The sequence below is a fragment of the Bombina bombina genome, chromosome 9, assembly GCF_027579735.1.
Source record: "Bombina bombina isolate aBomBom1 chromosome 9, aBomBom1.pri, whole genome shotgun sequence".
Classification (NCBI taxonomy): Eukaryota; Metazoa; Chordata; class Amphibia; order Anura; family Bombinatoridae; genus Bombina; species Bombina bombina.
The window spans coordinates 100,308,917-100,322,444 of NC_069507.1; the positions used below are offsets into that span (position 1 = coordinate 100,308,917).

The following is a 13,528-nucleotide window of genomic DNA, read 5'->3' on the forward strand; positions in this document are numbered from 1 at the left end:
GTTTTTTGCATGAGTTCCGCATCACAAATCTAGGATGGGGACTATCTATCAAGCTCCGTATGGAGCTTGAAGGCCCGTATTACTGGCGAGCCTGCTCTGAGGAGGCGGACAGACATCACCGCACTTCAACCCGATCAAATACGATCGGGTTGATTGACACCCCCTGCTAGCAGCCAATTGGCCGCGAATCTGCAGGGGGCGGCGTTTTACCAGCAGTTCACAAGAGCTGCTGGTGCAATGCTGAATGCATAGAGCGCATTGCTCTCCGCATTCAGCGAGGTCTGTCGGACATGATCCGCAATGTCGGATTGTGTCCGACAGGCCTTTCATAAATAGGCCCCAGTGTGTCGGATCTGGATGATTTCAGTCTGTCACCCTTTTAGGTGGTGAACAGGTTAGCAGCAGCAGTCTTAAGACAAGCGCCGGGGCCCAAAGCTGCTTTTGCAACTTGATAAATGGGGCTCATTGTCTGGGACTGGGAGTGAAGAATCCTTTGTGATATCAATAGACTTAAAAATAATTACTTACTTCTATTTCATGACTTGGTAATACTAGTCATCCACTAAGGGAAACCAAATATTTATATATAATAAATAATTTTGATTTATGAGGTGTATGTTTTTATGGTCATATGTTATACTTGTTTATTAAATATTTAACAGCTCTATTAATTTATTTGTATTGTTTATATGTTCTGAGATAATAAAATGGTAAAAACTCACAAGACAATTTAAATGCCATATCTTTTTTTAATAAAATAAATATTAATCTAGAAAACAAAGAAGAAACCACACACAACCATTACATGAAAAAAGTATCATTGTTCTTTATTTTAGTTTTTTAACCCACATAAGAACAACTATAAAGTTTTAACATATTAAGTGCTTACTTCAAAAATCTCTGAAATGGGTCTTCCAGCTCATAAAAACAGCCTTGAGTGGAGTACAGATCTAGCCCACGAAAAGGACTGGAACATTCTTCCTAAAAATCTAAACTTCTAACCATAACATGTTGACCTTTAATTACAACTCCTGGTCACAGCTATTTGCATCACTATATAAAAGCAAACACTACAGTCCAGAAGAACTGCAACACAACAAACACAACATTATATTGTAGTGATAATGGGGCATATTTATCAAGCTCCGTTGTGAAGGCTCGCCGGAAACAGAAGTTATGAAGAAGTTATGCTCCATAACCTGTCCACCTGCTCTGAGGCGGTGGACAGAAATCAACCCGATCGAATACGATCGGGTTGATTGACACCCCCTGCTAGCGGCCGATTGCCCACAAATCTGCAGGGGGCGGCATTGCACCAGCAGTTCACCAGAACTGCTGGTGCACTGATAAATGCTGAGAGCGCATGCTGTCGGCATTTATCGATGTGCAGCGGACATGATCCGCTACATCGGATCATGTCCGCTCGTGCATTAATAAATAGGCCCCATAGTCTCTTTTTATAATAAAGATATACATATATATATATATATATATATAAATACCCCTTAAAGGGATAAAAAAAAAAAAAATTCTTTCATGATTCAGATAGAGCATGCAATTTTAAGCAACATTCTAATTTACTCCTATTATCAATTTTTTTTTTCATCTCTACATTTAGCCACCAATCAGAAAGTGCTACCCAGGTCTGAACCAAAAATTGGCCGGTTTCTAAGCTTTACATTCCTGCTTTTCAAATAAAGATAGCAAGAGAACGAAGAAAAATCGATAATAGGAGTAAATTAGAAAGTTGCTTAATATTGCAGGCTCTATCTGAATCATGAAAAAAAAAATTGGGTTTCATGTCCCTTTAAATCAAACAGCCATAACCAACACTTCATAAAAAAAGGCAGGGTGGAATGCTACTCCATACATATCCTTCCCCTGCTGAATTGAAAACTCATGGAGAGAAAACATAAAAACCCAATTTTTTTATTTCATGATTCAGATAGAGCAGGTAATTTTAAAAAAAAACTTTCCAATTTACTTCTTTTATAACATTTGTTTTGTTCACTTGATATTCTTTGTTGAAAAGGATACCTAGGTAGACTCAGGAGCTGCTGATTGGTTGCCGCGCATGTACGCCTTTTGTAATTGGCTGTCCAATGTGTTCAGATAGCTCCCAGTACTGCATTGCTGCTTCTTCAGCAAAGGATACCAAGATAATGAAGTCAATTATAAAATAGAAGAAAATTGGAAGGTTGTTTAAAATTGTATTCTCTATCTGAATAATGAAAGAAAATAAATTGGGTTTCATGTCTCTTTAATCTTTGGAGCCTTACGCTTGAGTCTTTGACTCACATTCTGTGCCGCTTCCCTAAGACATAATACTGCTATAAAATAGTTCTTAGATTTCTGCTACTTCGATGTTTGAGAAGTTAATAAAATGCAGGATCTAGAAGGATAATCACTCGTTTCTGTTCAGGTTTGGATTTCTTTCTTTCTTCACCTTGTTCGGTCAGTCTTTGACTTGTTAAAGGCAAATGTTCTAGTTTTTTAGCACAGCTGATATTGAAAGCTATTTATTGTGCATATTCACAGTGTATACCATAGGTAACAAAAAAAATAAAAAAATCATTTGATTGCTCTCTGTACATTTTTTACAATATAGGACACAAATATAAAATACATTGATATTGCACTATCAATGTGAAACCTGAGAATTTACTAGAGCATAATAAGCCCCTTGTTTTGCCAACAACTGGTTATGAGTCCCTTGTTCAATGACTTTTCCATTCTGTATAACAGCTATGGTGTCAGCGTTCTGTACTGTTGTAAGTCGGTGAGCAATAACTACACATGTTCTCCCTTGTCTGGCATCATCCAAAGCTTTTTGAACGATCTGTAGCAAAAAGCAAAGACATACAAATTAGACGCCAGCAAGAATACAATTAAAGAGACACAGATAAATTAGAACTTTCATGCACGAAAAGAGACACTATTGCAGGGTTGATGACATTTTAATAAATAACAGGCCTTTAAAGCAATTCAAGTGACATGGAAGTCAAGATGAAAACTACATGACTATAGGGTACAATTTAAACCCTTAATGACCGAAACATATCCTGTACGTCGCTGATCATTAAGGGTTTTTCAGGTCATAGTAGAGCGGGTCTTGCTGCGAGCAGACCTCCCTTTCAGCTGCAGACTTCCTGGAATAGCGAGCTATAAAAAAAACAATCCCCATTTAAAGACCAGCGAAGTACAGGGTACGTCATTGATCATTAAGGGGTTAAACAACTTTTATTTTGTCTGATAAATTGTCATGATTCAGATAGAGCATGCAATTTAAAAAACAACCCCCCCCAACTTTCCAATTTACATCCATTATCAAATTTTTAAGCTCCTACTGAGTATATACGAGAGTTCACAGCGTATACATATATTAGTCTGTGATTTGCTGATGGCTGTCACATGACAAAGAGGGAAGCGTAATAGGAAAACATTTTTTTTAATTTGTCATTAAAAAAAAAATCTACTGCTCATTTAAAATTCAAAAGTAATTGTTATTGCAGTCTTTTTATTATACATTAAGTGATCCAGCACTACGTACATTTTACGGTGCTATACAAATAAATTATTTAATAAAATAAATTTAATAAATAAATAAATTATTTAATAAATTCTTTGTATTTAATGGTCCTTTAATTAAATGAAAATACAAACATTGAGCATTAAATACCTTTTCGCTTTCTGTATCAAGGGCAGACGTCGCTTCATCTAGTAGTAACACTTTTGGTCTTCGAATCAGAGCACGAGCAATTGCAATTCTTTGTTTTTGGCCTCCAGAGAGCTGAGCACCTTTGTCTCCAACACGAGTGTTGTATTTCTAAGGAAAAAAAAGTAAATATGTATTAAAACTACAAATGATTTTGTTTATAAAAGGGCAAAAATATAAGGACTTAATTTTGCTTTTTTAATTTCTCATAACTTAAAGGGATATGAAACCTAATTTTTTTTCTTTTATGATTCAGATAGAGCACACAATTCTAAGCAACCTTCTATTTTACTCCTATTATCAATTTTTCTACATTCTCTTGCTATCTTTATTTTAAAAAAGCAGGAATCTAAGTTTAGGAGCCGGCCTATTTTTGGTTCAGCACCCTGGGTTGCGCTTGCTGATTGGTGGCTACATTTAGCCAGCAATCGCTACCAAGGTGCTGAACCAAAAATGGGCCGGCTACAAAGCTTAGATTCCTGCTTTTCAAATAAAGATAGCAAGCGAACAAAGAAAACGTGATAATAGGAGTAAATTAGAACGTTGCTTAAATTTGCATGCTCTATCTGAATCATGAAAAAAAAAATGGGTTTAGTATCCCTTTAATATTTTAAGTGGTAAATGTTATCTAATAGTTAATACTTTTAAAATTACTCAATAATTAAAAAAATGTTTGTAGGTTAACTGGATGTAATGAAGAAAATGTTGTGAAACAGGCCACCTATGAAATTTGTGCTGGACAATATTTAAAATATTGTTTAAAAGAGTTTCGGTACAAACGCTATAGTCTAGGACAGTGCTTTTTAACTCCAGTCCTCAGGGTACACTAACAGGTCTGATTTTCATGATATCTAAACTCTAGAGGAAATAATCAGCTGATAGGTGAGAGCAGGTCAGTAGTTATGGTTACATACCAGCTGATTATTTCACCTGTGCTATAGTTCAGATATCATAAAAATATGTCCCCTTGATGTGTCCTGAGGGATGGATTTAGAAAAACACTAATCTAGGCTGTGACGTTTTAGTTAGCGAAATTAATGAAATTGTTTGATTGAAAGGCCATTCACATAGCCAGATTTTGGAAATGTGAAGGAATTTTTTTACTCCTAGATTTGAAAATACATTATAATACTGAAAAATATCTATTTACCTCAGGTAAATTATCTATAAAAGTATGAATGTTTGCCGCCTTTGCAGCTCCTTCAATTTCTTCCTGTGTGGCAATTTTGTCATTATTTCCGTACTGGATATTTTCAGCAATACTGCAGTCAAACAGCATTGGTTCCTGTGATACAATTCCCATTTGGGACCTCAGCCACTTCAAATTCAGTGTCTTTGTATCGCATCCATCGGCAAACTGGAACATGGAAAAGAAAGTTAATAAACAAACAATTATGGCTGATTGGAAGAAAAATTAAAATAAAATAATAATAAAAGAAGAGGGAACAAATGCAATGATTATAGGGTACAAAAATTTAAATTAATTTTTTTTATTAGTCTGTCTTTTTTTTTTGAGTAGCGTTAAATAGATAAAATAAATTCTTCAGTTTCACTTCACTATGTATTTATGCTTTATTTTGCTTTTTTAATATTTGTTTATTAATTTGGCTTAAGATGATAAATGATATATTGATGATAGATTACATTTTGTGCAGAAAATATTATTTTGAAAAGCAATGATCAAAGAGTATGCTTAAAAGGTGAGTGTAAGTCAAAATTATATATTATTTATGATCCTAATAGAGCAAATAAAAAAAATCTAATTTTTTTCTATTAAGAAACCAACTCTCTTGGTATGTACTAGGGATGGGCGAATGTTTCTAAAAATTCAAAATTTAAAACAAATTTTGATACATTCATTCGTTCGAATCAAATTTCGAATGTTTATATAACATTCTAGCATTCTATTTTCGAATTTTCGTTTTCGAATTTTTCAATAAAATTCGAAAATATTCGTTCGAATAATAGAATGTTTAGCTATGTATTCATTCAATTTCGAAAAGTAATATTCGAATTTGAATGTGACATTCGAAATCGAATGTGACATTCAAATTCGAAATAGTATTTTTAGTCTACAACTGTGCTTAATAAATGTAATATTCAAATTCGAATGTTACATTCAAATTCGAATGTCACATTCGAATTTGAAATAGTATTTCTAGTCTAATACTGTGTTTTAAATGTAATATTCGAATTCGAATGTCACATTCGAATTTGAATGTCACATTCAAAATAGTATTTCTAGTCTAATACTGTGTTTTTAAATGTAATATTCGAATTCGAATGTGACATTCAAATTCGAAATAGTATTTCTAGTTTACAACTGTGTTTAATAAATGTAATATTCGAATGCTACATTCGAATTCGAATGTAACATTCAAATTCAAAATAGTATTTCTAGTCTACAATTGTGTTTTATAAATGTAATATTCGAATTTGAATATGACATTCAAATGTCACATTCGAATTCGAATATCACTTTCGAATTCGAATGTGACATTCGAAAACTGTAAATAACATTCGAAAATAGAATTTTTAAGAATATTCGTTCTTATCAACATTCTATTATGTAAATGGAATTTCTACAATAACATTCGTTCTAACATTCAAATTCGAATATAAATACATTCGCTCATCCCTAGTATGCACATGAAGAGCATACCTGTGTAGGATTAGAAATTTTAAGCAATATTTTGCAGCAGTGTTTGCAAATGTTTTTAACATTGTTACAAACCTTGCCAAAACATGTATGCTCCTGAACATACTTAGCAATACTTTTCAAAGGATAGAGAATGAAGAAAATAGAAGTAAACAGATTTTTTTTATTTTAATTGCATACTCTGGGGTCTATTTATGAAGCAGCGGATGCTGCCTCAGACACACTCCTCTTCAGTTCCGGCTGAAGCGGAAGTTAAGAAGCAGCGGTTCTCAGAACGCTGCTCCTTAACTCGTCCGGCACCTCTGTGGTAACGCACAGCAATCCGCCCGATCAAATACGATCGAGCTGATTGACACCCCCTGCTAGCAGCCGATTGGCCGCGAATCTGCAGGGGGTGGTATTGCACCAGCAGTTTACAAGAACTGCTGGTGCAATGATAAATGCAGACAGCGTATGCTGTCGGCATTTATCGATGTGAGGCCGACATGTTCCACTATATCGGATCATGTCCGTCCGCACGTTAATAAATGGACCCCTCTATCTGAATAATTAAAATTTTAATTTTGACATTCATGTCCCTTCAAAATAAAATATTTTTATCAATTTTATTTACTTTGTTACTCAAAAGATTTGAATGTTAAAGGGACAGTATACTATAAAATTGTTTTTCCCTTAATGTGTTTCCAATTACTTTTTTTACCAGCTGCAGAGTGCAAAATATATGAGATTTGCTTTTTTAAGGTTTATTTGTGTATATGAATTAGCTGGTTTTGTGTTTTGAAGCCACAACCTAATAAAATGGGTTGAGCCTGTAGGTATAATCAGATCTCATTACTTTTATCACATTGTGTACATATACCTACTTCTTTATCTTATATCTGTCCATAAGCCGTTCACCAATACTTGGAGAGAACAATGCAAAATTAACATTTTATTACCTTATCTCTTCTATACCCCCTGGGAGAGTAATTTATTCTACTGGCTGGGTTAACAAAGCTTGGCCTTGAGGCCAAAAACTTTCAGAAAAGGTGGGGATACCACAGGCTAAATCAACTATTTCAAATGGCAATAAAAGGGTAATGGAAATACTTGTAAACAATTTAATACACTCCAGCAGGTAAAGTGGATCATTGAGAACAAATTGAGTAAACTGTCCCTTTAAGATAAATGAGCAATCAAAGTTGTATTGTCCAATAAACTTTACAATGAAAATACTAAGATAATAGAATGATATCACAGAGCCTATGGAAATGATATTTATTTGATAATATAGTCAAATTACTTAGCTACAATATTATCTCCTAAATTAAAAATTCCTAGAATATAAATATTTACTCTACTTAAAATAAACAAACACAACTTACCACTTTTCCACTTGTTGGATCATAAAATCTTTCCAGCAATTGAATAGAAGTACTTTTTCCACATCCACTGCTCCCCACTAGTGCAAGTGTTTGTCCTCTGGAAACTTTAACGTTTAGTCCTTGCAAAACTTGAACTTTTGGTCTTGATTTGTAGAAAAACTGGATGTCTTTGAATTCAAGATTTCCTTCAAACTCACTCTGTAACAAAAACAATTGGGCTTAGATTTTGATTACGCTCTCTTAGTATAATTATTTTTATGTTATTTTGTTTAAAGGGACATCTTAATCAAATGTTCAATCACTTGAAAGTGATGCAGCATATCTGCAAAACGCAGACTAGAGAATATCACAATCATCTCTATGTAAAAGAGGAAGCTATTTTACCTTAAAATTTCTTCAGGAGCCACATCCCACTGTAAAGGGACAAAGTTCGGGTTGTATTGTTGCGATGTCTGTCCGTCTGCTCAGAACAGGCGGACAGGTTATGGGCAGCGGTCTTTGTGACCGCTGCTTCATAACTGCTGTTTCTGGCGAGTCTGCTGACTCGCCAGAAACACGGGGCATCAAGCTCCATACAGAGCTTGATACATATGCCCCATAATATTTTCCTTTTTTACATAGAGATGCTCATGTAATAATATTCTTGTCATTTACACTTTCAAGTGCTTTAGCATATGAGTAACATGTTCCTTTAGGAAAAACATGAATTTGTTTGCTGAAGATATAGATTAGACATGTGCGATTCGGTTCGATTCGGAAATTTCGGAAAATTCGGCAATTCGAATCGAACCGAATTTCCGAATTAAAATTTTGCCGAATTTTCCGAATCAAATCGAATCGATTCGGAAATTCGGATGGCCATTGGATTACACTAGTATTATACAGTATGTTAGGTTAACACCTAATACACAGTATAATACTAGTCTAATCCCACCTAACACTTACCGAATTGCCAAATTTACGAATCGAATGGAATCGAACCGAATCCAGCCGAATTTCTTTGAATCCGAATGAATCCGAAACTAATTCGAAACGAATCGATTCAAAAATTTTCGAATTTGAATCGATCCGAACCGAAATTCGAAAAATTCCGAATCGATCCGAACCGAATTTTTTCGCCATGCACATGTCTAATATAGATTTATAACATTTGCATATGGCATGGGTTCCTTAAATGTCCAAATGTACTGTTTAGTTTTTTTTTCCCCTCAAATCTGTTGAATCTATTATAACTCTTTGATTCAATATTTTGGAGCTGCTTTAATAATTGCATTTCAAGTCTTGTAAACATATTCTATCTACTTTAATGATTAAAATGTAATTGATTTTTGCATGATTTGACACATAGGGGCAGACTTAAAAAGCAGCGGAAGCTGAATTTTACGCCCATCTGGCATGGAAGTTAAGAAGCAGCGGTCGTAAGATAAATGTAACTGGCCATGTTTTGTTTGTTTAGGGAATAAGCCAAAATGTTGGAAGAATTTTAGTTTAGGCGCATTATTTTACCAGCATGTCTCCTTCTTCACTGTAGCTGTCAATTTCTGGTTTTCGATCCAAAAGCTTCATAATACGCTGAGCTGATACTTTTGCTTTTCCATAATCTGGTGCAAGAGAACTGGACTGTCCAACATTCATAGCAGCAAAAATGATTGCAGAAAATACTCTATAATGGGGAGGAAATGAAGTTAACAATAGTAAGATGTAAAATTATAGTACAGGTATACCTTATTGCAGGTTCCCAATAAAGTGAATATAGCAATAAAGCGAATCACACAATATTTTTGTTTCCCAGTGCATATAATATAGTTACTGTAGTCTATAAAGTGTGCAATAGCAATTATTATCTCATACGATCGGGTTGATTGACACCCCCTGCTAGCGTCCGATTGTCCGCGAATCTGCAGGGGGGGCGGTATTGCACAAGCAGTTCACCAGAACTGCTTGTGCAATGCTAAATGCCGATAGCGTATGCCGTCAGCATTCAGCCATGTCTGGCGGACATGAACGCTACAGCGGATCATGTCCACCAGACAAAGATAAATCGGCCCCATAGTCGCATGACTCAGTTGTGCAACCAGTTAATTTATCCTCTGATGAAAGTATATTTTACCTTTTTAATATTCAGCAGAAACTGTAGTACATTGCTTTGTTATGAATTATTTTCCCTAGAAAGTGGTTAAGAAATACAAATTTTACTTGTCACCTTTATAAAAGAACTTACATGAATACGTTCTCAAATTGCGTGTAGCAGTGTGCAATCAGCCAGGCTCCAAATCGAAATACAGCTGCATTGATAAAGAAGTTCATTGACTGGGAAATGCCAAAAGTAATCCCATAGATAGGAGCTTTACGCAAGGCATCCCTAAAAGGAATATAGAAATTTTCATGAATACAAAAAAAAATTCTCATGAAAAGAAAATTTCATTAAAACAGTTTAATAAAATGACAATATATTTTGTCTTCAAAAGTTCAATAAGATTACCTAGTTTGTAGTGAATTCATTAAAAATGTTGTATCTCCCAAATAAATTATAACTGGACAACCTGGGAGCTTTAATATAACCAGATATTATTTTCAGCAAATATTTGCAGTTTATGAAAATGGTGAATGAATCAAAGGAATTGACATACCTGTGTGTGTGTGTGTGTGAGAGAATGTATATGTGTATATACATGTATATATATATATATATATATATATATATATGTGTGTGTGTGTGTGTGTGTGTGTGTGTGTGTGCATGTGTATATATATATATGCCTCCCACAGTCTCTCCCAAAGGACTGTTAGCAAATGTAGCGCCTCTATATTTGAAAACTATATATATATATATACACTGTATATATATATATATATATATATATATATATTGTGTGTGTGTGTGAATGTATATTTATATATATATATATATATATACAGGTGGCCCTCGTTTTACAACGGTTCAATTTACACTGTTTCAGAATAACAACCTTTTTTTCCAGTCATGTGACTGCTATTGAAAAGCATTGAGAAGCAGTGCATTTATTAAAATAGCCAGTAGGCGGAGCGGTCTGCTTGTGTTGCAGCAAAGCCAAGCAAGCTGAAATTAATCAGTTTAACCAGACCTGAGCTATCGTGCAGATTTCAAAGGAACAAGATCTTCCTGTCTATAAATCAGTCCAGATTGGAATGCATAGAAATAACTATTTGCTGAAAAATGCAAGTGAAGTCTGTGTTGTGTGATTATTTTATTAAGTTTATAATGCTGTTTAGCAAATGTTTTTGTTCATTTAACTTAGTTTAATTATTTATTCTGTGTTGTGTGATTATTTTATTAGGTTTATAATGCTGTTTAGCAAATGTTTTTGTTCATTTAACTTAGTTTAATTATTTATTCTGTGTTGTGTGATTATTTTATTAGGTTTATAATAAAAAAAACCAATACAATTATAGACAGGTTTGGATTCACTCATTGCATTAAAAAGTATATCAGTTGCAACACACAAGGGGTGATTTATGTGTTACAGTGTACATGTCAGCTTTACTACGTGGGTATGACCACACGTATGATGAGAATTAGACTGATGGAACACTTAAGGAATATTAAAAATGCCAGAAAGGACGTGGAAGAGGGTAAAGCCATAACAAGTGTGGCTTCCCACTTTTTACATAAACATAATTCCAATGCTCAAGATCTGTTATGTTGGGGAATAGAGCAAATCAAATTAGGTATCAGAGGGGGTGATTTGGAAAGATCACTCCAAAGAGCTGAGAGTAAATGGATATATTTATTAAACTCAGTGCACCCCAATGGCATCAATGAAAATAATAATTACTTTGTATATCTCTGAATATGAAAATCACTTTGGACTTTGTAAATATGTAAAATGACAAGAGAAGCTAAAACTATAGAGGAAATATGAAAATCAAAATTGAGAGATAACGGGAAGATCAGAAACCTAGAGAGTAACCATAGTGAAAAGAAGGAGAAAATATCTAATGTACAGTAAGAGCAACTACCACATCACTAGCACTAAATCACATCAACAATAGTTCCAAAACCAAGGCACACAATGCACAACAAATATATTATAGGACAAAGGTTGCAAGAGGACACGTTCACAAGACACTTCAAGAGCAAGGTAATAGAGCAACTACAGTATCACTTGAAAATCACTTAGATAGAGCACATAATGAAATCACAGGCCAAACACTCAGGGGCATGAATGAGAGGGATAAGATAGAATCATATAGCACTACATAGGGAAGTCACTTAAAGAAATAAGCATAAATCATATGAAATAGAAATATTAAGTCTTGAATATGAGAATGAAATCATAAATGCACCGAAGTAGGTGCATATCAAAAATAAGACAACTGAACTTCAAATATAAAAGTGAGACCAGAAATAGAAATACACAAAAAACAGAGTAAAGAGTAGAATTCACGAACAGTGTTGAATCTACTTATTATATACAATAACCACAGTACCCCAGGGGCCATCTCACAGGTATTATTATTTTTCACAATTATTGTCACCTCACAAAAGAACTCAAACAAATTCACATACTTTACAACACAAAATCTTTTGTCACTGTTTTTCAGTTTTTTTGCATCTTTGCACATGTTAACAAGATTCACATTTTATTTTATTCACCTTTTTAAGGGTTTATTTATAATAACAAATACACAGGGAGTGTTGACTTAATAGCACACAATCTCACACGAACGGTAATGTAAATCATGAGAAGATATTACAGTACATGAACATATGGTTAACTCACTACAAGATGTTATCTGCAGAATTAATAAAGCAGCTTATCCAAAACGGAAAATCCATAAGAGAAGAAGAATAAGTCCTATGTAATTCAATAGGAATATCCACCTTAACAACAAAGATGAAATTTAGAACAATGTCCGCCTTAAGAAATCCAACACACCCACGAAGTAAACAGTTCCCAATTGGAAGCCATGAAATCAATCATGGCTGTCTAAACCAATCAGCACATAGTAGAGGCGGGACATCCGGCTCAATACGAATAAATAGGCTCAACCACGGCGGCCCGCCGCCTTTGATAAAGCCTAAAACAGGCGAAACGCGTCAGGGGGGTTGTGTGGGAAAATGGGGTCCCGCAATTAGTGTATGTTTTAACCTAAATCTATCGTAGCTATAATACCATTATCGTAACTGACTTATTGATTAACGGCTCAGCCGTACAAGAGGTGAAGAGTGCTCCACTTGCACTATAGTGGGGATTATTGTGTGAATATAGAGGCACAGTACAAAGCTATAACTTATTAGCGGGGACAAGCTTGTGAATATAGAGGCACAGTACAAAGCTATAACTTATTAGCGGGGACAAGCTTGTGAATATAGAGGCACGATAAGCAGCTATAACTTATTAACAAACCCACGATAAGCTGAATGGAAGCATGGAGCACTGTTTATATATAGTGGGGTAAATGACAGAATCTACTTTAGAAGTACACATTTATCAGTCTAACCCAATATTTAAACGGACACTGTGTGACTGTGTATTCTAGTAACTGGTTAATTTAATTACGCAAAGGAGCTAACACAGCTCAAAGCATTGAACAAGGTTACTAGATGACGTATAAAAGCAGATATTTTAAAAAAACTACATAGATGAAGGATGGTGTGTGCATGAAGTGAATGTCTGATGCAAGTAACAACGCTGGCTACAAACATATAAGAAACGCATGATTGACAGTAATAACAGAGAGAAGTGGATAGTAGTTATACGGTGAAATAAAGATTAGCATTTTAAGAGACTGGGCAATAGTCGTACA

The 13,528-nt window shown here is 34.5% G+C and overlaps 1 protein-coding gene across 1 annotated transcript in view; it reads right to left on the reverse strand.

Annotated features, from left to right (window-relative positions):
- Positions 1-801: 801 nt before the first annotated feature.
- The window catches only part of LOC128639982 (ATP-dependent translocase ABCB1-like), a 111,064-nt gene continuing 98,337 nt past the window's right edge, over positions 802-13,528 (reverse strand). Inside the window, exons 24-29 of the mRNA XM_053692273.1 lie at positions 9,960-10,100; positions 9,245-9,401; positions 7,739-7,936; positions 4,866-5,072; positions 3,680-3,826; positions 802-2,839 (exon numbers count right to left, since the gene is read on the reverse strand). Of these exons, the coding sequence (XP_053548248.1) occupies positions 2,642-2,839; positions 3,680-3,826; positions 4,866-5,072; positions 7,739-7,936; positions 9,245-9,401; positions 9,960-10,100 (1,048 nt within the window). The 3' untranslated portion in view covers positions 802-2,641. The remainder of the gene's footprint in view (positions 2,840-3,679; positions 3,827-4,865; positions 5,073-7,738; positions 7,937-9,244; positions 9,402-9,959; positions 10,101-13,528) is intronic.